Source organism: Ambystoma mexicanum, chromosome 6q (genome assembly GCF_040938575.1).
Source record: "Ambystoma mexicanum isolate Mex_15411 chromosome 6q, UKY_AmexF1_1, whole genome shotgun sequence".
In the NCBI taxonomy this organism is placed as follows: Eukaryota; Metazoa; Chordata; class Amphibia; order Caudata; family Ambystomatidae; genus Ambystoma; species Ambystoma mexicanum.
Genome location: NC_090937.1, coordinates 52,647,427 through 52,672,020, shown reverse-complemented (window position 1 = coordinate 52,672,020; position 24,594 = coordinate 52,647,427). Strand labels below are relative to the sequence as shown.

At 44.9% G+C, this 24,594-nt stretch overlaps 1 protein-coding gene across 4 annotated transcripts in view; it reads left to right on the top strand.

Moving 5' to 3' along the window:
• The window catches only part of GNE (glucosamine (UDP-N-acetyl)-2-epimerase/N-acetylmannosamine kinase), a 540,721-nt gene that overhangs the window by 478,225 nt on the left and 37,902 nt on the right, over positions 1 to 24,594 (top strand). For all 4 annotated transcript variants that reach the window (XM_069630467.1, XM_069630470.1, XM_069630469.1 and 1 more), the window contains one exon: positions 2,232 to 2,348. In XM_069630467.1, coding sequence (XP_069486568.1) covers positions 2,232 to 2,348 — 117 coding nt within the window. The remainder of the gene's footprint in view (positions 1 to 2,231; positions 2,349 to 24,594) is intronic.

Below are 24,594 nucleotides of genomic sequence, written 5' to 3'. Positions count from 1 at the left end.
AGATGGGCAATGGGAGAGGGCCCAAAGATATCAGAAGAAGGTGTCCAGAAATGCTAGGTTACAACAGATCCAACTATGTTACCCACCGAGCATACATGACCCCCCAAATTATAGCAAAATTTGGAAACGCAGAGGCACAAAAATGCCCCAAGTGTGTAGAGGAGGGAGCAGGGATGATCCACATGTTCTGGGCATGCCCGGAGGTTGGGAAGTTCTGGGGGGAAATTAAACACAAGCTATATGATAAGGAAATTAAACTAGACGTGGGATCCATATGGCATTGATGCTGGGGGGTTTCACCAGGCCGCGCAACATGAGACACGTATGTAAACTCAAAGACTTGGCATACATCCTGGGCAAGAGGAGGATTGCCATGAGCTGGAAAGCTGCTCAGAGACCCAGACTAGAGATGTGGTGGAAGGGCCTCTTAAAGTGGGCAGACGCGGATACATGGTGTGAGGCGGCAAACAGGGTGGAGGGAGCAGTAGGACCACTGATGGAATGGAGACGAATGATAGCCTTGTTGCATGGGTACACCCAAAGTGACCCCAGCGATGATGACCTGCCGGAGAACCAGGAAGAGAAATAACCCTGAGTAACGGAAGCCAGAGGTACAGGGGGGGATAGCTCGAGTTAATGGGGAAGGGAGGGGGGGAAGACATTAAGGAGAAAACATGTAAGGAATGCTATGACACCTGTAACTGAAAATGTCGGGAGTGTAAGTTATGTTTTGTTTGTTATAAAATCAATAAAATTAATTTTTTTAAAAAACTTTATGTAGGGTTAAATCACACTCCCAAACATAGGAAGCACCCCAAAAGGCAAAAGGATGATATACCTCATGCCTAACAGTACCTTTTGAAATAAATAAGTTGTTCCAGATGGATGCCTTCAGGATGCAATGCAGTAGACCCTTGTTCCTGGTCCTTGGTCGTGGTGACGAAATGGAGGACGTCTGGCGGGCTCCTACAGCAGCACTCAAGAGAGGGACTCGGCAACAATGGATTTCCATCGATTCAGCGCCATTGTGGTTTTGGCACCTTTTTCTCAGCGCTAAAGAAGAACGAAAAGCTCTGGTTAGGATTTACTTGATCCATCGGTCCTGGACTCTGGTGATGGGACTCTGGGTTTGGATTTCTTGCTTCTGTAGGATCCTCTGGATGCCCACGAAGATCTGGCCGGATTTGGACTTTGAAAGACCATGCACTCACAGGTGGTCGGGGTACCCCAGATATTGGGCTTCTGCAGCTTTGGAAAGTCGCAGCATGTCTGTGGTTGCGACAAAATAGTTTGTCTCGAGGCTAGTTGGTCCCACCAGTCTAAGGGAGGAAATAGTCCTTTATGGGTCTTCCCTGTCGATTTGAAAACAGGGTAAGCACAGCTCAGGGCTTCACCAGGCACTTCGCAGTCCAGGAGGGTTGTGCTGGCGTCTTCTTTAGTCTTCTGCTTTGGATTTTGTCCTCCAATGGTCGACTCTGCTCCTAATCCCAAAAACCTTGCTTTTTATGCACATTCCCATTCATTCACAGCCCTAGGCAGTCAATCACACAGCAGGGTGTCTGTCCTCCAGGACAGCCAGCCGGCCATTTGGAAATGGTTTCACTCTGGCACACCTAGAGACAAAGGACAGGGAAGAATTGCTTACAATTAATCTTCCATTTTACAGAACCTCTAATACTCTCTAACCTAATGATTGGCTCTATTGTTGATCCAACTATTAGTCAGATTGATTCCCCTTATCTGTTTAATCTGTTTATTTATAAGTATTGCTTTTCATAATATTATGTATAATTGGAAGAATGCAACCAAACTATTTTATTGTACTTGGTGGAACTCTATTTGCTCCACCCATCGAATTGAAAAATGCCATGCTTCTTTTGATATGCATAAATTCAACAGAAAATGGAATATGTTTATATATTACCAATTTTCTATTATATTTTCCCTAACCTTTCCTATTGTTTTATGTGCCGTTTCTTATGTCCGTTTCCCTGTTTTGTCTTATTTAATATTCAACTTTAATACGTTTATTGATCCTAACTTGTTCAACTTGTTTTCGATCAACTATATTTGTTCTGATACTTAAGATTATAAAATGGTTTACCTGTTCTTCTGCTTGGTTTGCGTTACAAAGCTTCAATCTCAGGGGCCTGTGCCTTCTTCATTTTAATGTTTCATAATGTTTTTAAGACAAATTGTGATGACCCCTTCCTTATTCTCGTCCTCTTCAGAAGATTTATTGTTTGTGGATGGAATGTCTATGAAGAATGACGAGTCGATTTCTGCAGCTCACCTTATTCAAGCAGCCAAACTTGGCAATACCAAAGCTAGCAGCATTCTCAAAACTGGTAAGAAGAGTACTTAACCTACAGAAATATACTGATTACATTTGTGAAGTAGTCAATGTGGTATAATCCCCTCCACTGAAACCAAATCATGGCACATAAAACTGGTGAGGCAGCTCAGTGGATTCAACACCAACTCCAAGACCTAAGTCTGTATGTACTCGTATATATAAAATCAATAAAAATATATATTTTTTAAATGAATCGTGGCACTATTGACACTGCCTGTCCTCTTTCAAAGGTCACTTAAGTACCAAAACATTGCACAATGTTAGAACCTGTTATTGGAGTGCAGTTGCAAAGCGAAGGTGGGTCAAAGAAAGGCCAGGTGCAGATCTTTCACTAACACAACTTTATTCTGATTTTTCTCACAGGACCATCTCAAACTAACACTCGGGCTTTGTTAACCTAAACTTAGTCTGTTCAAGGAAAACCAATCCTATAATTCCTATGGGGTTAGCCCGAAAGCAAGAAAAATGTAGGTAACTCAAAACAAAATGTCTCATAATTCCCCTCATCAATTCTAACCACCCTGGTTCACTCTGTTGGTATTTCTCCTCTTTTCTGCTGCTGTTCCTCCTCCTTTTCTCCCCTCTAGTCACTTCTCCTCATCCTCTCCTTATTGCTCCACTATTTTCCTCTCTTCGAGGCTGTGATTTTGCACTGCCACAGCAAAAGATGAGTGTCTGAATGTGAAAGTGCAAACCCCTATAAATTGGCCCCATCTCCCCTTATAGAACTTTACAAACTTTTACCAAAAAGACTGGATGTATATTTTTTTGGATGGGGGGGGAGATGGAGTAATTACTAAGCAGTTTTGTTAACGCACTAAAATGATTAGCATTTGAAAAGCACTTTCTATGGCGAGTCTGTTTATCAATGGTGTAATACATAGATTATGTAGTTATATATTCACATTTCTCAACCACATCATAGGTCTGCTCTAATAAAAATTAGCATTTTCTAAACTAAGCCGAATTCAGACCGCGTGCATTGGTAGTAGGAAATGAATGTTATTGGAGTCGTAAACAGATTACAGAAACGTGAGGCCTCTGGTGTGTGCACATCAAATCTGGTAGTAAAAGAAAGATTTGACATGCATGAGCTAAAAGCAGCTTTTTGGCATCGGGGATCCTTATGTAACCAGGAGCCACATCTGGGGAATGAGAAGCCAATACGTAGCGTGATGCAAATCTAATCTCCACTTGAGGTGCAAAGTATAGCTTTTTATCAATAACCTATGACTCATGATAGTTTTAAATGTTTGTAAATGCGTCCCAATTCTCCTTTATACACACCCAAACTCACACAGAGAACATCAGAGTTTTGTATGGTGGCAGTTGGTTTGGGGTATCAGAAGTAGCTCCTTTTAGGTGTCTAGTTAACGAGGTGCTTTCGCAGGAGCTAAATTGATGTCAGTGTTACCATCTTTGCACTTCAGTTGCACCTGCATATATTCTTTTTTTTTCAGTGTGCGTCTCCAGCAAAAATATTCAATGAAGCATAAAACTATAGAAACTAGTTGATGATTAGTGGTCGAAGTGAATGGAAAGAAGTAGTGGAACTATGTTCCCTGCTGGTCTGTCCCCCCTCACCATCGCCAAGCCCTTCCCACCCATAAGCCAAACCTCCAAACAAACACACCTGCTGTTGAAGGGAATGTTCAGTGCACTGCAACAAAGTGCACGTTTCAACTTCTTCCTACACTTTTATTTTAAAATGAAACCATTCTGGAATGGTTTCTTTTTAAAAATAAAAGCAAAGGAACAGTAACAAATGTTTTGTCCACTCTGCGGTTTTGGCACCTTTTCAGCAGCACCAGCAAAGGATCGCCTGGTCAATCTTCTTTGCTTCCTGAAGTCCCACATGCTGGTGAGGGGGTCTCGGCGAGTTGGATTGGTTCTCTGGAGTGTCCTTACAGCACAGATTTGGACGGATTTGGCCTTTCCATGATGATGCACTTGAAATGGGCAGCAGGTCTCCTGCTTGGAGTTCCGGAGCTCTGGAAACTCCTAGCACCTCGAGAGATGGCTCCTTTCAAAGTTAGTCTTGGGACTGGTTGTTCCCACCAGCCAAAGGGAAGGAGTCCTCTTAGGAGCTCTTCTGTCGCATAGAAAACTGAGTCAGGACAGCAGTGGTTACTTCAGTCTTGCAAAGGATCTGCAGACGTCTCTGGTCATCTTCTTCGGTTACTTCTATTTCCAGTGGTCGACTTGCTTTAGACTTGTTAGGACAGTTTTTCTAAAGTCCAACTAAGGGCTTAGTAAAACCATCCAACTGAGACAGTACAAGACTCCACTCTTAGGATAAGGCTGTACCACCTGAGTTCATGGTAGCATAGACAGAGCAGCCAGGCTTATCTTAGGAGGGAGATAGGGCTGTAGAAACAGTACAAATGAAACGTATGTAAAAATAAATTATTTATTCAAATACAATTAGGCCCAGATAAATCTAGGGGTAAATAAGTACTATCACACATTATATGTAATCACAATTATAAAAACGCAACACTATGCTTGAAGGTGCACAGACCCAAGCATGAACCTTATTTGGAATACCTAACGGTAGTTCTATGGACGTCAAACCTTTTCATACACATTCAGTATAGGTCACACCTATTCTTTGGGAGTAAAAACCAATGGTTACTTTCAAATTACATTCAGTAATTCACTAATTGAGAAGCTTTTATTTAAGGAAAATATTGGTTAATCAAAGATCTTGCTTTATGTATTTATATTTCCCGAGTGTGAAAACCTTAGTTAATGTGCAATAACAATGTGTAATTGATCAACTATTTAAAGATTTTAATGATTTTAAAGATTTTAAGATATTAAGGTAATTATAAGCAATTTTAAGAAAAATTAGAAGGAAATCTTAAATGGGACTAAAAATTGTTAATTGAATTGGAATGATGAAATGCATTGAATATTGTGTTAATTATATGTGAAACGATTAAATATTGTGCTGCTGATTTTTGCTTTTAGTATTAGTATTTATTTTCTTTTGCTTAGTTGGTTTAGTTTTAATTGTTGAATTGAAATGTTTGTAAAAGTTTAATTACTGAATACAAATAAATACATTTAGTAATTCAAGGGTAGTAGACCCTACCAGTTGTACCGTGACACACAGTAACAAATCACATAATCAATCAATTGGACAATACATGTTTTGTGAATAGTGGAACACTTATTCGAGGCACAGTAAAAACCTATAACTACTTTTGTGATAACACAGTTCTACTAGGTGAGTAAAACCTAAGAATGTATTATACACAAACACAGGTACTTTTGAGATCAGTGAAACACAGATTGCGATGGGCAGTAACTGTTGTTAAAACCCATATACTTTTTTTAATCTCACAATGAAGTCCAGGTTATATCTTTCCCAGCTATACAAGTAACTTATATATGACTTATAAGGGACAGTTAGAACCCAAAGACTCTTCTTGTGTCTGTCTACAACAGCAGAGGCAAATTAACAAGGGGGTTCCTGGGCGTCCCTCTCCCAGACATTAGTCCTGGTTACGAGAGACTTACCCAGAGTCTTTAGCTCACTATCTTTCACAGAGAAGAAATATCCCAAACATATCAGTCTTTGTCCTGCCCTGGGGCAGTCCAGCACCGAAATGCTAGGCAATTCTCCTCTGAACAAGAGTACCAACAGAAACCCCAGACAGGTGTTTCGGTCTGGTTGGACCTCATCAGTAGGGTGGATCTGTGCCTCTCTAAGAATAGTGAGCAAGGGGTCCATGTCTGGATTCCCCTAGTAACTAAGGGTGAGACCCAAAGTTACTTGAATATGCAAATTAACAAGGGGGTGCTGGGAGTCCCTCTGCCAGACATTAGTCCTGGTTACGAGAGACTTACCCAGAGTCTTTAGCTCACTATCTGTCACAGAGCAGAAATATCCCAAACATATCAGTCTTTGTCCTGCCCTGGGGCAGTCCAGCACCGAAATGCTAGGCAATTCTCCTCTGAACAAGAGTACCAACAGAAACCCCAGACACGTGTTTCGTTCTGGTTGGGCCTCATCAGTAGGGTGGATCTGTGCCTCTCTAAGAATAGTGAGCAAGGGGTCCACGTCTGGATTCCCCTAGTAACTTAGGGTGAGACCCAAAGTTACTTGAATATGCAAATTAACAAGGGGGGTCCTGGGAGTCCCTCTGCCAGACATTAGTCCTGGTTACGAGAGACTTACCCAGAGTCTTTAGCTCACCCTAAGTTACTAGGGGAATCCAGACGTGGACCCCTTGCTCACTATTCTTAGAGAGGCACAGATCCACCCTACTGATGCGGTCCAACCAGACCGAAACACGTGTAAAGGTGCACTGAATTAATACCAGGTATCACTGCCACCAGCCATTGAAGGTAAGCTTGTCCCTGTAACAGAATTGTTAGTTTTAGTGTGAAAGGGGGTACATTGTATCTCCCCAGCACTCCACATAAGCTGGGGTGTGCTTGTTTCACTAAGTAAATTGTGAAGGTATCCAAATATCCTTTCTGCCCTTGAGAACTGTACTTATCTCAAGCTTAGCAAAAGAAAGTTGAAAGAGGAGCCCCTATGGCAACCCAGCAACAACAGGCACTGATTGCCAAAAAGTTGTTAGAGGATAACTTTAAAAAGACACTATGGAGAGTCTAGAAAATTACACCCATAAAAAAAGTAAAAGATTCTGTGAGTGTGGAAAAGGTTCCCACTCACTGAGGTATTCATGAAAATAACCTACCAGTAAAGCAAAAGGTTCTGAGGTTGACACAGGTCAGGAAGATTTATAATTTCTATGAAAACCTTACCTAACACTCAAGAAACCTCACCCTTTATACAGTTCCAGCACACACTCCTCCGCAATCGCTCTCAGCATTTAACAGAAAGGGGCAGTTGGCTGTCCAATTTATTTATTTTATTGTTTGCTTGTTAGGCGCTTATCAGGACAGCCAGACCCCCTGTGGGTGCTGGTCCTATTCAGGCACTCTGGCAGACAAAGGATGGGGGGGGTTGCAAGACTCCTCCCCCACTTCCTGTCTGACCAGACACTTTGGAGCTTAGGCAGGGATACCTACTGGTTCCCGCCAAACACAAAACACAAACACAGACCTCCCCCTCCCAGAATGGTAGAAGAAAGGCTAACAAAGAACAACCAGGCTAGTAATGGCAAAAAAAGAATTGTGCACTACCGAGGCTATGGACAAAGCCTGCGGTATAAAAATACACAGTAGTTGGTAGAACACGTCCACTGCCACCAGCCATAACTAGGTGATTGCCTATGTGACTAAAACGTTACAGGAGCAGAGAGAAGGGGGATACTAAGTATCCCATTGGCACGCCACTGAAGTGGCTGTGTGCCAATCTCTCGGACTATACAGTTTGGGAGTACCTCTCTCTATCTTTAAGAACTGTAGTTTACTTTAGGATATAGGAAAATCATCTTAAAGGTGGACCCAAAGCACCCCCAGCAACACTGATCATAAGGAACTGTGTGCAGCAGTAGTAAAACACATATGTCTTTAAGAGCTATGGAGCAGACAGACTCCGTAGTACAGGTAGAATACAAAGAGAAGATTTCCAAAAGACAGAGCCCATAAGAATGAATGATTGTAAAAAGGCTAGAATCACTCAGGATTAAAAGATAACGGTCCAGAAGTCCAGCAAAAAGTGCTGCAGGGTCTCACTAGGAGAGGGGATGAAGCACAATAATGATCTCTCTAATACCCAGATTTTACATATATATTTACAATACAGCAATCTTCATCTATCATACGCTTGCATACCTTCTATTGCTCCATACCTACCAGATTTTACTTTAGCATGTCTCTATTCCGATAGCACACCCTTTTCCAGTCAATGCATACTAAGGTCCTGTTGTCCTGAGGTGGGACGTAATGCACTTTAACGCTGACATGGTTTACGTGCTTTGAGACTGCTACGGTGATAAGCTAATGCAGCATTTAAAAACTAAAAACAATCACCATCCATGTGTTTGTGTTTTCACATTTAGATCACTGCAATTCCATTTACTTTCTAAATAACAGATGGATCTATCCTGAACACTGTAGCGCTTATTATTTTCTCTGTGTAAATATGATCCCATCTCTTCATACTTTTATTGTTATATGAGTTAAATGTAGACCTGTATATTGCATTCAAGACACTTTGTTTCCATTGAGCCAATCAAGGAATTTGCAAACTCCTTCTTACAGGAAACATTTGAGACATGTTCACAATTGCCATCTCGGAGCTTCATTTTTCAACCTGCAGCAATTCCGAGAGTTCCGTCTTACGATTCTATGACTTTTAATCCATTTTAAAATTAGTTTTCAGTGGCAACCAGCCTTTTTATAAGCCAGTGAAGACCTCTCTTTTCTTGTCAATCTTTTCATTGGTTATGCCAAAAAAGGGTGAAGAGGCATGAACACACTAGCACTAACAACTTTGACTATGAGGTGTTGATCAAATTCGACATATTTGTAGGTCTAGTTTTGTTTTCTATGAACACCCTGCATCTTTCAACTTGAACGAGGAAGGTGGAGATTAAATGCCATGCTTCTTTAATATTTACTTTTGAGTTTAAAGAATTTTAAAAATGTCTACCCTATGGGACCATGGATGGTTCTTCTTGCTCTGGGTACTCTGTTACTCTGTACTATGGTTGCAGTTCTGTGTTTGGTTTCTCTGCAGGAGCCTTCTTACATGAGATGCAGACCTGTGGGTATATTGTTGCACACCTTAATATTGCCCTTATGGACAACATTCATTTTTATGGAGTTCTTGTTTTACTTCAGTGGGGTTTTGTTTTTGGGTGTGAGGGCAGGGTAGTGGTAGTGGTGACAGTCTGGGCAGTGGGGAGTCGGGCGGGTAGCCAGGGGGGAGGAGACAAGATTTCAATTGAGACTCCCAAGATACACAAGTTGTGAATGGCTCAAATAAATGGACCTGTGATCAGTAAATCTACAAAGGACCATACATTCATAGAAACCTCCTTAAACATTAGGGCCATAAGCATCCTGGATAAACGTGTCCAGCTACTACGGATACGGGCAGATCTGAAAGTCTTCCTATCTTGTGTACAGAAAACACACTTATAAAAGAACAATACTAAGAGGCTTGTCAAAATTCCGACAGTAATACTTCACATCCACCAAGGAGAAAACATGCAAGTTGGCATCTTGTTGTCTATTAGAGTTATTGGACCACATTCAGAAAGGAGAGCAGTCTCTTTTTTTTTATTTTTTTTTAAGGCAAATCGGAGGAGAAAGAGGTCACTTTGATACAGTCTGAACGAGGGTCAGAATAAATGTTTTTAAAAGAAATAGTTTAAGGTTTCCTACCCACAGTCATGGCTTTAATATGGTACTTGACAATGTGCTTGATAGGTCAACCCGGAACAGGTGCGATTACAACCAGGTGGTGTAAGGGAGGCATGGTAGCCTTCACTCTACCCTGGAAACCGTACCACTTAGCAAACTCTCAAACTTTGATGTATTTTTCTCCCGTTTTTAAAATTGCATTCTGAAAGTATTTAAAATTGCACTGTTAAACCTAGGCCTTTTGCTCACCATTCAGAACTCTCAAACTTGGGTGCGTTTTCTTTTTTTTCTCCTGTTTTTAAAATTACATTGTCAAAGTCGTACCGTTCTGGGGCTTGCCTCCTAGCATAGCACTCATTGAGCGAACTTTTATACCACTATCGAAGTGCCTGTCGTCTTGTCCAATTGTCCACTTGTCTCATCTCTGTCTCGTCTGCTTCCACCCTGCCCTGTGTCCTTCCCTAGTGTTCTCCCCTACCCCTTCCCACTGCACTCCTCTTCTCTCCCACCTACTCTATGGTGCTCTCTGTCTCCTATCTTTTCTAACTGCTTCCCTATCAAATATCCTGCTCGCCTCACTAAATCTGGTAGGAAGAAGTTTAAAAAGGACATCCTGGTCTCCAACCCCGGTCTCCCTATCGCCGATACCTATACCAGTGCTTCCTCCAGGCAAACTTTCACTGACATCCTCTGTCGTTCCCTCTCCAGACCTATGCACTCTACATATGGTCTCTGCTCTCTCCCTTCTCTTCCTCTCCCATTAATGGTGGCACCCGGTGGGCGGCCCTCCTGACCTACTTCCACTCCCCTAAGGTCGTCATTAATGGTTACTTGAATGGTACCGTCTTGGTCCAAGGCCCTCAAGCCAACCGTCTCCTCTTTGATAGACGCCTCCCGTGCCTCATCAATGTCCTTTCTTCTCCTGCTGTCCCCTCCCTTCCCTCAATGGCTTCCTTGCCTCCCCCATGCTGTCTCCTCCTCGGCTACTTTGCCCTCGCATCCTTCCTCTTCTGCTCCACCTCGGGCTACTTCTAGACCTCTGCAGAGCGTCTTCTGATCTGTACCCCTCCCCGGAATTCTTTCAAGGACGGCAACCTTCTCCATATTGCCACTCTAAACTCGCGCTCAGCTGTCAAACACTCCTCTGACATCTGCCGCCTCCTGGAGGAACTTGACCTCGATGTTTTCGGTCTCACAAGCCATGGTTCAGGGCCAGCTCTGTCACTAGCTTTGACACTCTCCTCCCTGATGGCCACAAGATCCTCTCTGCCCAGACCCAACCATTCAGGAGGGTGTGTAGCCCTGATCTTCCCTGAGAGGATTCCTGCCTCTGTCATTTCTACACAGGCCTACTCTTTCAAATGCCTCGTCTGCAGGCTCTCTCTCTCTCTCTCTCTCTCCTGGGCATTCCCTTACTGTGGCTACCATCTATCGACCACCTGGTCAGATCTCCTCCTTCCTCTCTGAGTGGGCGGACCTCTCCTCTTCCCTCCTGGTCTCAACCACTCAACTCCTCCTTCTTGGAGACTTCAACATCCACCTGGATGCTTCCTGTCCTTCCACTGGACTCCTTTGTGACCTCTGCGACACTCTCTCACTCTATTCTCCCCTCTGACCCGACTCACTCTGCAAGTCACACTCTGGATGTTCTGATCTCTTCAGACCTTCCCGTTTCTACCCCTCTCACCACTCTGCTCTCCTGGTGTGAGGACTTCTCCTTTCCTCCCATCTCACCCTCTCTACCCCTCAGGGTAAGCCAACTCCAGCACTGCCACCTACCTTCTCAGTTATCCGACCCATGAAGCTTGTGTCCATGCTCCACTCTGCTACATCTGATACTCTAGATGTTCTTGCCCCTGTCATGAGGATCTGCTTAAAACCCAAAGCCAAGTGCAACCTCGTCACCCTTAAACGCAAGTGCAGGGTGGCTGAGAGGAAATGTCGCGCTTCTGGTGCAACCTCTGACAAACTGGCCTGATGCCTGCTCCAAAGGCAATACTGGCTCTCTGTCCACACCAAGAAGAGAGCCCACATCTAAGCCTGTCTCTCTGCGGCAACAAACAATTTGGCCATACTCTTTAAAAATTGGCAAGGAGCTGGCCAATCCTGCTGCAGTCTCTCCCTCTCCTGTCCCCTCCAAGGCCCTTTGCACGGTCCTAGCTTCTCATTTCATCTAAAGAAAACTCAGGACATCTTGTCCTCTCTCTCTCTTACTCTCCCCCTCTTCTCTCTACTCCCTGTTCGTCCTCTGGCCCTTCTTTGGCCACCTCTCCCCCCCTCCTTATCTGCCTTTCCCCTGTTCTCCCCAGACAAGGTTTCTAGACAAGTCAGATCTATGAAAGTATTGTCAAAACAGGTTCCCCCTGTTCCTACAAAACCATTAAGGACTGCATTGACGCCCTCGCTCCTGCTCTGGCTGATTTCTGCAATCCCTCCTTCGCCAGTTGAGTCGTCCCATCCCCCCTGAAGCACTGCCTTGTGTACCCTCTTCTTAAGAAACCCTCTGCCGACCCTTCCTGCCCGGCTAACTATCGTCCAATCTCCACTCCTTTCCTGGGCAAACTCCTGGAAAAGCTGGCTTAATCTTCACACTGAATCTGTTGGTTGTCTCCATGACCATCAGTCTGGCTTCAGGGCTGCCAGAAGCATGGAAACTGCTCCCCTGAACATCCGTGAAGACCTGCTCTCCAACCTTGATTCCAACACCCATCGTGTCCTCACCTTACTTGATCCCTATTCTGCCTTTGACACGGTCAAACAGGCCATCCTGCTCAACCATCTCTGTGATAACCTGGGTATCACCGATCAGGGCCTGGCTTGGCTGACCTCCTTCCTCTCTGAACGACCCTGCCAGGTCCAACATGGGTACTTCCTCTCCTCTATCTCTGTCTCTATCTGTGGTGTTCCCCAGGGGTCTAACCTCTCCCCCTGGCTGTTCAACCAATAACTGGCTCTTCTTGCCCACTGCATTGCCACTCTCTGCCCTAACTTTCAGTGCTATGCGGATGACACTCAACTCATTTCCAGGCTCCCTTCTGCCACCTCTTCTCCTTCTCTCATCTCTGACTGTGTCCGCCATCCAGGAGTGGTGTGCCGCCAATAATCTCTGCCTTAATGCCAGTAAGACCGATTCTCATCGGCACACCTGTGCTCTCCTTTCCTGTCACTCTCTGGCTGGCCTCTCTTGACCCTCTTCCTGCTCCTACCTTTGACGCTAAAAACCTCTGGGTCATCTTCGACTCCACACTTTCCTTCACTCCTCACATCTCTGACTTCTCTAAGAAGTCCCACTACCAGCTGCACCTCCTCTGAGGTATTCTTCCTTTCCTCTCCTTCCCCCAGAAGCTAACTGTCTCCAGAGCTCTAGTTCTCTCTAGGCTGGACTACTGGTCCTGCCTATTTTTAGCCCCCTGGGCTCGAAAATCCCACCCACTGAAAAGTGCTCCTCCTAGCCCCATAATTACACATGAGCAGTGTAAATTATATTTTTATTGAAAAAACGAGCTAAAAAGCGCATTCCAAGCGTTTTTTTCTGTGCCTCCATTGGAACTCATGAGGTATTCCTGCTTCAACATGGCCGCTGACCTCCTCCTTGCCAAGAAGGCGACCACCTGACATCCAGGAGAGCCCCCATTGGCCAACTGGAACTTCAGAAGGCCAATCAGGCGCCAGCAGGCAAACGCCGGCCCCCTCATCCAAAGGATCCTCATCACAAGGAACTTTTCCTGTCTGGAGCCTTTCCTGAGGCCGGGGCCAAGGACTCTGCCCTTTTTCTGGTAAGCCTGCACTGATCCTGCAGCTTGCCCACACCTCCCCAGAACCTAACCTTTCCACCTAATCCCTTCATGCGGTACACCTCATGGGTGCCTCTGCTTTTCATTCACTGGACAATTGCTTGCTATCACCTGGTCTATTGTTGATATATAATATCTCACTATACTATTTAGCGCATTTACCAGTATTGCTTATCCGCTTGTATTGTATCCTATTGTGCAGCCAACTGCTACCTATTATGCCCTGCCACCATTTAGCCTCTGCCTGCCCCACTTAGAAAATCAAATTTAGGCATTGTATTTTGTTGAATTGTGACCCACTTGTGACCTGCCTCTGAACTACCTAGCACTAGTCACACGATCCCCCTGTCATTTGTGTCACATACCAGCGAGAGTCTCGCTCTCTCGCTCTCTTCTCCCCCCCCGCCCCAAGAGTGCACCTCCCAATCATAGCATAGTTTCACTTTCCCTGCCACACTCCGCTCAGCCAGTGCCGGGCTCTAAATTCACATGCCGCAGCACCAGACTACAACATCACACAGTCTCGGCCACCTAGCCTAGCCGCCAGACTCCGCAATCTCAGAAATCGATCACTTCCTAGGTATTTACTCTGCTCACCCACACCCATCACGACTAGAAACACCAGATTAGGCACCCACACTCCACCACTACCCCATACTAAGATGTGCATAGGCACTGCCCCTCTCCCCCCACCACCCCAACATGCCTCTACACTACTTCGCACTAAGCCCCTCACTACCACACACCACAACAAGCAGACTTCACCCCATACTAGTACAAACAAAAACATCAAAGGCACACAAAACCCACCTCTTAAATGTGCACTACTGAACGTACGCTCCCTACCCGCACATGCCCTTGAGACAAATGATCTACTATCCACACTTAATCTGGACTTACTTTGCATCACTGAATCCTGGCTCAATGATGCCTCCTGCCCAGCCATCGCACTAGCCCTACCCACAGGCTACACCATCCTTAGGCAAGATAGATGTGATACGATTGGGGGGGGGAGTCGCCCTTATCCACAAAGACTCACTGTCCATTAAACTAGTAGACCATAGTACATGGGGTGGTAATGCTGATATCCTATCAGCCAAGTTTATGCTCTTCCCCAATAATCTAATCAACATCCACATCCTATACAGACCTCCCGGACTCCCAGCTGACTTCCAAGAGCACCTCTCCCATCAACTCAGCAACAACATTAAAAAGTCCTACAAAATCCTTCTATAAGGAGACTTAAATTCAGGATACAATGATCCTAAGGATAAATCTGCGGCAACCCTAGCTAAAGAACTCTCAGATTTGGGTTTCTCCCAAGGAGTCCTTACCCCCACTCACTCCAAAGGCCGCACCCTTGACTGGGTCATGGATCACAACTGTGCATCCAACATTAACTCAAACACTGCCCTTCTATGGACGGACCACACATACATCGAATTCCTCATCCCCATCAACCCTAAACCTATGACACTCACCCACTCACCACCTGCCACAATAAGAAGTCCTAAAAAACACAACGCAGACAACGTCCCCACCTTTTAAAAGCACCTGCCTAGCACCACCTTTCTCTCAGGACCCAAATATACTATCAGCTATCTTCACTGATACTCTCACCAATGCCGTAAACTCTATAGCCCCACTTGAAAGCAAGAAGGAAAAAAAAAAATTTCACTGCAACTCTTGGTTCTCAGAAGAACTCCAAATCTTCTGAGCTCAAAAGCATAAGTCCCTTAAAAACTGCCAAACGGATCCGAGTGATCTAAATAAGAGCCTCTTCAAACAAATAGCTCTCCAATATAAAAAAAAAGCCATTTTAGCAGCAAAATCCAACTCCTTCAATGATGGGATCTCAAAGGCCAACTCCCAAGCTAAAGAACTATTCGCAATCTTTAATGAATTAGTCACTCCTCTGGCTAACGCTGACGAGATAACTAAAGACAAAGCCTGGTGTGCCAGCATTCAGTCCGCCATGCTCAACAAAATAAAACTCCTCCAGAACAAAATCCAAAACCACTGCAAAGCCCTCCTAAACCAAAAAACCAACCACCCTACACAAGACAAGCGTAGTAATATCAATCACGCTCAATTCTCCTTCAGAGACGTCACTGAACCTGAGGTCCTTAATCTCATCAAAAACCTCAAACCATCCCTCTGCAAAGCAGACATTTACCCTCCTAAAATCATCAAGGAATGCGCCAATGACCTAGCACCCCTGATTATTGCCTTCATTAACACATCTTTCCAAACAGGAACTGTCCCAAACAATCTCAAGGAAGCCTGGGTGCAGCCACTTCTAAAAAAAAAAAAAAAAGGCCACACTTGACCCAGCGCAACCCAACAAGTCCAGTTCCTCCTAAAAATCCTGGACAAAGCAGCTCATATCCAGATCCAATGATACATAGAAGCAAACTCCATACTAGGCAAAAGACAATCTGGCTTCCGTGTCGGGTATGGAACAGAATCCGCCTTATTAGACCTAAAAAAAATCAAATCTCACAGATCATGGACAAAGGCAAACCTGCCTTGCTCCTCCTTCTCGATCGATCAGCTGTTTTTGACCTGGTTGATCACCAAACACTCACCACCCACCTCACCCATGCAGCCCATTTCTCTAATCAAGCAGCATCCTGGATCACTTCCTTCCTTGAAGGAAGAGCCATGAAGGTCTACTCCGACACAGCTAACGCAGATCCTACCACTATAAACTGCCCCAAGGATCTTGTACAGCCCCCACCCTCTATAACCTCTTCACAAAACCCCTCTTCGACCTACTCCACTCCATGGGTGTTGCATATACAAACTATGCAGATGACACAAGTACTTTTACCCCTATCTGGACTCTATCAACAAGACGCCACAGCCCTTCACAACATCTATGCCACTATCCAAGCTTGGATGGCAATCAATGTCCTCTGTCTTAACGGGGAGAAGACTGAAATTCTCATCCTGGGCCAGACAAACACATTATCGAAACTAAGCCCCCAATACAACAACTTCGACATAGACAACTCAACCATCTCCGTATCATCCTCTGTCAAGACTCTAGGTGTTCACATTGATGCAAATCTATTGATGAACAAACAAATCAGCGCCAGAACCTCTGCATCAGCGTTCAGCACCAAACTCATCAATGCCATTAAACCCTACTTATCCACCCCCAACCGCTTGCCATAGCTAGAGCAACTATAGGGGCCACACTCGATTATTGCAACACCCTCCTAGCTGGCACCTCCTCCAAAAACATTCACAGGCTGCAAATCGCACAAAACAATGCCCTCAGAGCCGCCATGAGCATCCCCAGAAGAGACCATATATCCCACGCCAGACGTGAAGCCCGGTGGCTCCAGGTCAAAGACCGTATTACTCTGAAAATCCTCACCATCACTCACAGATGCATCAACAAAACCGCTCTAGCATACCTATCTGAAGCAATATCAAGGACCACATCCACTTGCCCCACCAGAGCTCAGTACACCAACCAGCTACACATACCACGCATAAAGAGAGCCACAGCGGGACGTCTAGGCTTCTCCTATATTGCACTGAAACTCTGAAACTCACTCCCTGCCACCCTTAGAGCTGAAACGTCCATCTGTCTTCCGCAACAACCTCAAGGCTACTCTACTCAACTAGCAAGTGGGGGACTGCCTCCTCCACTTCTGCCATGTATATTGTAATATAACACAAATGTAATATAACTATATTGTAACCTGTATATATACTGCTATTGACCATGTAACTAAGTAACTAAACTTTGTACTGTAACATGTCCTTGGGCTGTTGTGCGCTATATAAATATGAATAAAACAGACAAACTGAAACAGCCTCTTTCTAAATCTGCCTGCCTCTACTCTCTGCACTCTGCAACTCATCCAAAACAGAACTGAAAGACTTGTCCTTGGCCTCAAACCCAGGGATCGTATCCCTCCAGGACTGAAATCTCTGCACTGGCTCCCAGTGGCGGCAAGGGTTAAGTTCAAAACCCTCTGCGTTGTCCACAAGGCCCTCTGGGGCCTAGGACCTCAATACCTTCATCTCTCTCTTCCTAAATATCTTCCCTCTCAAGCTCTTCGCTCATCCACCACCAACTCCCTCAGGGTCAGTCGCTTCTCCAAGCAGCGAGTTGGTGGTAGATCTTTCTTCTGCTGGGGCATCCCTCTGGAACAGCCTCTGTGCTTCTTTGAACTTGAGGAGAACCATCTCCGGTTCCAAAAGCACCTCAAGACCTTCCTCTTTGCTTCTGCTTTCTCTCCTCCTCTCCTCTGAATCTCCTGGCTGAATCTGAAACTGCACTTGTTACCTGGCTACCCTCGGATCACGGGCCCATGTCCCCTCCCCACCAGTTGCACACGGGCACTGCCCCCTTGGCAACCCTTGCACTTGGGAACTGTTTCTGTAGCCCTACAGCCCCTACTAGAACTTGACCCCTGATGTCTGCTCTTATCCTTGCACTTGCCACCAACTGTCCGCACTTTTATTTATTGTCTTTATTTTTCTGTTATCCTATGCACTGTACCCTCCCCTTCCCCCTGCACTTTTCCCCTTCTGCCATCCTCTGGGCTTGCGCGATCTCAATGTCACCTGGCCTAGTAGGATCGTTTTCTGTCTTCACTCCGTTTCCCCTCCCTTGCCTCATTGCACCTTGAAACACTTGTGTATAGACGGGTTATGAATGCTATATAGCAGTGTTAGAATATAAAGAATCAAAGTGGCTAAGTCAGCTCTGCTCACCACGTTGGACAGCACGGAGTAAGGCGGTCCCCGTAGACAGGATGAGACACTGTCTCAGGTTCTCAAAACAAAGCAGTTCAAAATGTAGCTCGAGGCCTGCCTGCATGGCCTTCCCCGTTAAAGTCACTTTTCCAGTGTTCCAAAAGTTCATAAGTCTCCCTCTGTCGGGCTTGGACCTCTCACTCAGCACTTGTAGAGGTTCCCTTCCCAAAGCTTTATACACATTTGTTAGGGGTTCCGTTCCCCTAATTTATCACACTTTCGGTCTCTCCCAGTCGTGCTCAGATCTTTTCCTGATGTCAAAGACTTTCGATTGTCCAAGGCTTTTACTATAGACACCTTCAACTTTTCCTTCAGCTCGCACTCTTGTGTTATTTGCCCCAGTGTTTCCTGGTCTATGTAGTCCAATATCATAAGCACAAGAGTTCAATATTCACTCTCCACTTCCCCTCTTGCCAGGGTCAACCTTGATCATCACGCTTTTAAAGTTCATTCACTTTGTTGCTTTATAACAAAAACATTTCACCTTTCGCAGAGACTTTCGAGTGAGCTACTTCCTTTCGCCGGACCACTCCTCTAGTCTTTATCACTTATTGCCACTCCAATCTTTCCTTAACACACACTGGTCTTTCATCTCGTTTTCCAACTCACTGGCTGTGTGCATTCCTTTCTTGTCTTTTCCTTTTCATTTCACGATTCAAGGTTAATACCACAGCCTTGGCCTCGCCTCCCCAACTCTGCCATTCACCCGGGAGCATCGCAGGCGCCTTTGAAACACAATGCAGTCTTGTCTGGGATTTGGCCTTCTCCACATATCTCTTGCAGTTCTTCAGAGGCAACAACCTCCTGCAGGGAACTCCTGGGTTTATTTACCCTTGATTCTCATCCCTCTATCCGTCATTCTGCTCTAGTAGGTTTGCCTTCGCCCCGGAAGTTCTGCTGCTTCTCGTGTTCTCCTTTGCTCAGAGTGCATCTCTATTTCTCCTTTTATCTGTGCAACGAGAGCTAATGGGTATCCGATGTATGTGATTAAAGTCAAGTGCCTGGCTTTGCCTGACCCGATTAGCGGGACATGTCCAATGAGATGTGTAAGGGTTAGCCTTGTTACTCTGTCGCCCTTTTCCTCCCCTTTTCCTCGGCCCAGTGTTTGTGGAGAAAAAGGGGGGTGGGCCGAGTTGGGACATCAGAGAATCCTATGAAATAGGAGGGATCATGGTTACGCAAAAGGGGGGAATGCTGCGTCTCACCATCGGTCGCCTCACCCCTCCTCCCTGAAGACCCCTCACCCTCCTGCACTGGTCCACCCCCAGGGTCTGGATCCAAAGTCGATGGCAATGCCCTGGCCACCTGAGAGAGATCCCCCAGGGACTAGTAGGTGAGACACCCTTTGGTTTCTCACAGTGGCCAAAGGTGTGGTCTAGGCCTTAGGGGACATGGATCTTAAGGATAGATAGCAGGCAGAAATCCTGGGATTATTCTTTATATTCACATGCACATTGCACCTACTCATGCATAGGTAGGAACATGATTTGGGAGGAGTTGGAGATATTACAGGGTTGTTCTGTCTATGGGCTCTATTTCCCTGTCGGACATTAACAAGTTTCAGTGAGATGAATGGAGATAAAGGTGGTAACACCCAAGGCAATGGAAGTTTAACCCTCCCTTACTTAATGATCCAAACATCCTTAAGGACCTAGAATTCGAGCTAGCAAGGCACCAGAACAAACTAAGTGGGATGTGCTGAGGATCTAGATTGCAGGGTGCTTATTGAAAAAGCATCTAGGCTGAAAAACTGACAGATGGCGGAAAATACCCTGTGGAGTCAGTTGCAGCTTCAGAGCAGGAGCATAAACTAAAGGTTATCTAGGAAGGCGCGTATAGGGTCATTGTGAGTTTGGCTGTAGTTCGGCAGTAATTCAGTCAACTAACGCCAAACTGATTTATTTTTACTACTACTACTTGGCCCAGGTGGATTTATCGTTAGATTGGATGTGGTGGCAGCTAGTGTAATTCCCCATTTTTGGGTATCTGTGGGGATTTTGGTGGAATTACCACTGGTGGTAATTCTGTCGATTTGACAGATTTATTTTTGGCAGTAAGGCGGCAGATTTTCTTCCATTCTTTTGCTATATGGGATGACTTAAGATCTCAGAAGAACCTGACTGTGCTCTAGCTGGGTCAGGAGTTCTTCAACGAAGATGAATATCTTCCCCAGGCTCCTGTTTTTGAAACGTTAAGAGTTTTGTTCCCTGGCAAGATACTCTGAGCTATACTATACAAAGCAATATTGTGCAGTATAGTTGGGTGGGATGTAAGCCTAGAGTAACGCAGAAAATTCTATTCGTTCTGCCAAAGTTTTGGGGGGGGGGGGGGAAGCGCTTGACCTGCAGACTGGCTTGATTCACGTACACCAAAGTTGCGGAAAACTCTCAAAGATAGTGACTGCGAAACCATTGAGACGTGTTGTGGCTAGCCCTCAGAGAATGGGCCTTGACGGTTTATGAGCACCCAACTATCAATACCACCAGGGGAGTTGCTAGGTCTGGAAAAGACCCGGGGCTAAGCTGATGTCGGAACTGTTGGGACTGGGGGCTAGCTAGTATTTTGGCTGTAGCTCCTGAGATTCTATCCGGGGCTACAACCAAAAGATCAGGGGCTATAGCCCCCTTAGCCCACCCCTAGCAACGCCCCTGAATACCACCATGAGAGTTTCAGACTGGCTGACGTCCTTCCCTAGTCTGTATGCTCAGATTCATGGTAACCCCGTCCTACCGCTCATCTGCCTTTTCAAAATGCTTTAAGGGTGGTTATGAGTTTGTGAGCCACATCTTCCAGGAAGTGGAGATGCGTTTATTTCAGGATTGCAAAGCTACATTTGGAATAGATGAGGGGAAAGATTGCACTACATTCAAATTAGACAATGGCTTCGGAATGCAAACATTAAGGCACAGATGACTAGACTGAACACTAGAAGTGAGAAATTGATTTGGTCTGTCACATCGCCAAAAGGTTGGATATCGAATATATCTAAAATTGCCACCAAGCTGGATCAAAAAGTAGATCTGCAATCCACATATCCATGTGTTGGGAACGTTTCTCTTTTGGCAACATTCCCTCCATAGTTCTATGGATCCCCAATCTCTGTGCTTTTTCTAACCTCTTCTGACTTTTTGAGGTGAAGTTAAGCCTTCAGCTTCACTTCCCCTGCCTTTTGCTCATTTGTTACGGGGAAACTGGTCTGTCCTTCAGCACTGGGAAATGGTTTCCGTTTTTGTCTTTTACTTTTTGTGACTTTTTAACCTTGCACACAGCATCTTGCATTGCAGTGCAATTGGAATACATTTGTAACACCCTAGTCTTTTGGGATTTATGGTTACTTTTATATGTGCCTACAGACAAGCTGTTGGCAGCAGTTATATTTTTACAGTTTTTGTTATTTCTACTGTGCACATTTGTTCTTAAGATGTGGCTATTGCTCTAAAATGGCCACATCGTGAGATTTTCTGTGTTTTTTGGCCATATTATTTTTTGGCCTTCTTCCTGCATTGCCAGGTCAGGAAATCCAATATAACATCATGCACTTGCCCAGGAAATCTACAGATTTTCCAGGCTAGTGTTGCCTTTCTGTGCGACTCAGCAAGGGGGTGGTACTGTCTGGTCCATTCCACATCCACATAGCCAGTGAGTCTGGGTGTGTGCATGAGTGAAATCAAGAGTTGTCCTGATTGGAGAACTACTAGCTGTTTGAATTGTGCAGACCCTTACCATTGGTGGGCTTGCACGTGCTTCCAGGCTGGAATTTAGATAAGAACTCCTGCATTCATTTCTTCAGATCAGCATTGGTGCCAAGAATCCCTCATAGAAGAACAGCCGACTGATGATCCCGAAGTAGACTCCTGAAGAGACCCAGCATCCCTTCCTGAATCTGGCCCCATGAAGACCTGTTGGACTAACTGATCTTGTGCGCACTGTGCGGTGCTTCAACCCATGGACCGTCAACATGTTATTCAGGATCCAGTCATCCTGAAGCCTTCGGAAATGTCCCTGGGCAGACATGGACTGTCTAGATCTCCAATGGGCTACCTCGCTAGAACCGTCACCGTTCCGCGTTTGCAGCTGAATGTTTAGTGGTCGCCAGCTCGCGGTATAAGTCACTTTTCTGAATTTCCGCCTCCCGGCCGCAAGGGATCCTGTTCTGGAAGGACTTCTACAAGCACAACTGGAAAGGTGCCTGCCATCTCTATGCGGTGGCCATCGCTGGAACTCGCCTTCACACTTCCTGTGGACTGTCCTTAAGAAGGCTGCATCAGTGCATTCTGCATTTTTTTCAACGCCAAGGATTGAACTCTGCTCCTGGACTCAACCGGAAGAATCCTTGTATCCGCGGCTCCTGGGCACCTCTCAACAGAACCAACAGCAAGACATTCAACCTCCACTGAGCCCCTCCAAACCACCATACCCATCCAGTATTCCGAAAAATTTAGGGTCAGAGGCAATGTTCCCTCTAAGCTGTGCACATGTGCGCTTGCCCAGCTTCCTTCTAGGTGCCGCTCAGAAGATTTTTAGCAGCGCACACAGATAATTCTCACCTATTCAAAAAGCTGTAATAAGGAACAAGTCACAGCACTTAATTGAAATGTTCTTTCTCTTAAAATAAGCAACTCGTATTGATATTCTGCTAATTTGCGTTACAACACTATGCATCTAACATCTCTAACAGCAGAATACAACACAAGAGGTTAAAAACTAATATGAAAAACTGGCTCCATGAACAGAAGAATCTAACCAATCAGCCTGCATACATTATCCAAAGGCTTCCCCTCCCCACCCATGACTCCTAAACCTGACTCTAGCACACTTTTACCTTATGACTCTAACTTTTGCCCCAGAGTACATTAAGATACCACTGGACAACCATGACTCTTCCTCTCTTGGCTCTGCAAAAGGTTAGCAGATGTGCACCTACAGCCGCTTGTTTTGTTTGTGGTAACATGAATAACGTTCACAAGCCAGAATGTGTTACTAATTGTGCCTTACCAAAAGCGTCATCCACACTATATATTCGAACTACCAGCTCAAATATCGGATACTGACTATAATTAAGCAGGCTACTTGGATGCCTAACCAAATCCCATACTTCCTCTTCTTTTTTAAATATGTCACGCAAGTGCTTTGAAGCGACCCCCTTGTAAGTAAACACATTCTAAAACTCCAATATTAATTTGCTCTAAAGATTTTGAAAGACAAATGTGATGCTCAGCGTCTCCTACTTTAGCATTACTAACATTACCCTATAAGCAGAGAGCAATTGCAGTATCATTTACTTAGTCTACAAGGGATAATGGGTATGGACTATGCCTGGGATTACTCACCCATAGTATGAGGGCACCGGATATTCAGACAAAAGAATGCTTTTCTCACAATCTGCATCGTTTCCAAGTGTTCAGAGTTCCTTTGGGCATAGACCATCACACATTATATGGTAACTCGCTTCTATACAAACATGGTTTCACTGAGCACTTGTGTAATCCTACACAATGATATACGGGTGGGGTATGTTGCAAACAATATTGTATGCACTGCAAACGAATTGTGTACATGCAGAGTTACGACATTCCTAAAATGCACATCATATGTTGAAGCATTTAAATATGCCTTGCTTGCAAAGTATTGTGTGTCTGCAAATATCCCAGAGAGTGTTTACTGCTACAATCCCTCACTTTTTATAGTGCTCTATCAACTAGTAATGGAGGCAAGCACAGGGTCAGGGGAAGGGTATGGGCGGAAGCATCAATCCTTGTGGGTGATGAACAAATCATCATATACACTGAAGGAAATGTGTTACGTGGTTACAAATGAGTGATTTACCGTGGTTGCTAATGGATAGGAAATTCTAGGACCCATCTAGACAACAGCACCTTCTTTTTCTTTCTATTCTCAACTGCAGAGGGCTTTTCAATGTAACCATGTGTTCTGTGTGTGCAGTCTCTAGCATCTCCCTGCGTCTTATTTAACGGATCACAAAGAATTACAGAAGAGGGATCCATAGTTACAGAAGAAGGCACTCAGTCGGTTGTGTCTCTGATGAATTGATGCAATCAATTTAAAATGCATATAGGTTTGATTTTCTTCCACAGGGCTCCATAATAAACCTCAGTAAGTCTCTTGTTTAATTTTATCTATGCAGTGGTGCGGAAGGGTGGCCAAAACTACACACTTTATTATGTGCCCTGTCATTTCACTCCAGTGGTACAAGCAGGGCCCTAATCAGATATTGCTCCCTACTTGGAGTGAAATGATTTTTCAGGGAGCAAAAAAAAGTAATTATCTTTGCCAATAGGGATACTTTCTGCTTATTAAAAGATGTTCTTTCCCCATAAAATTCCTTTTGAGATCGGGCATTAATATTAGAGT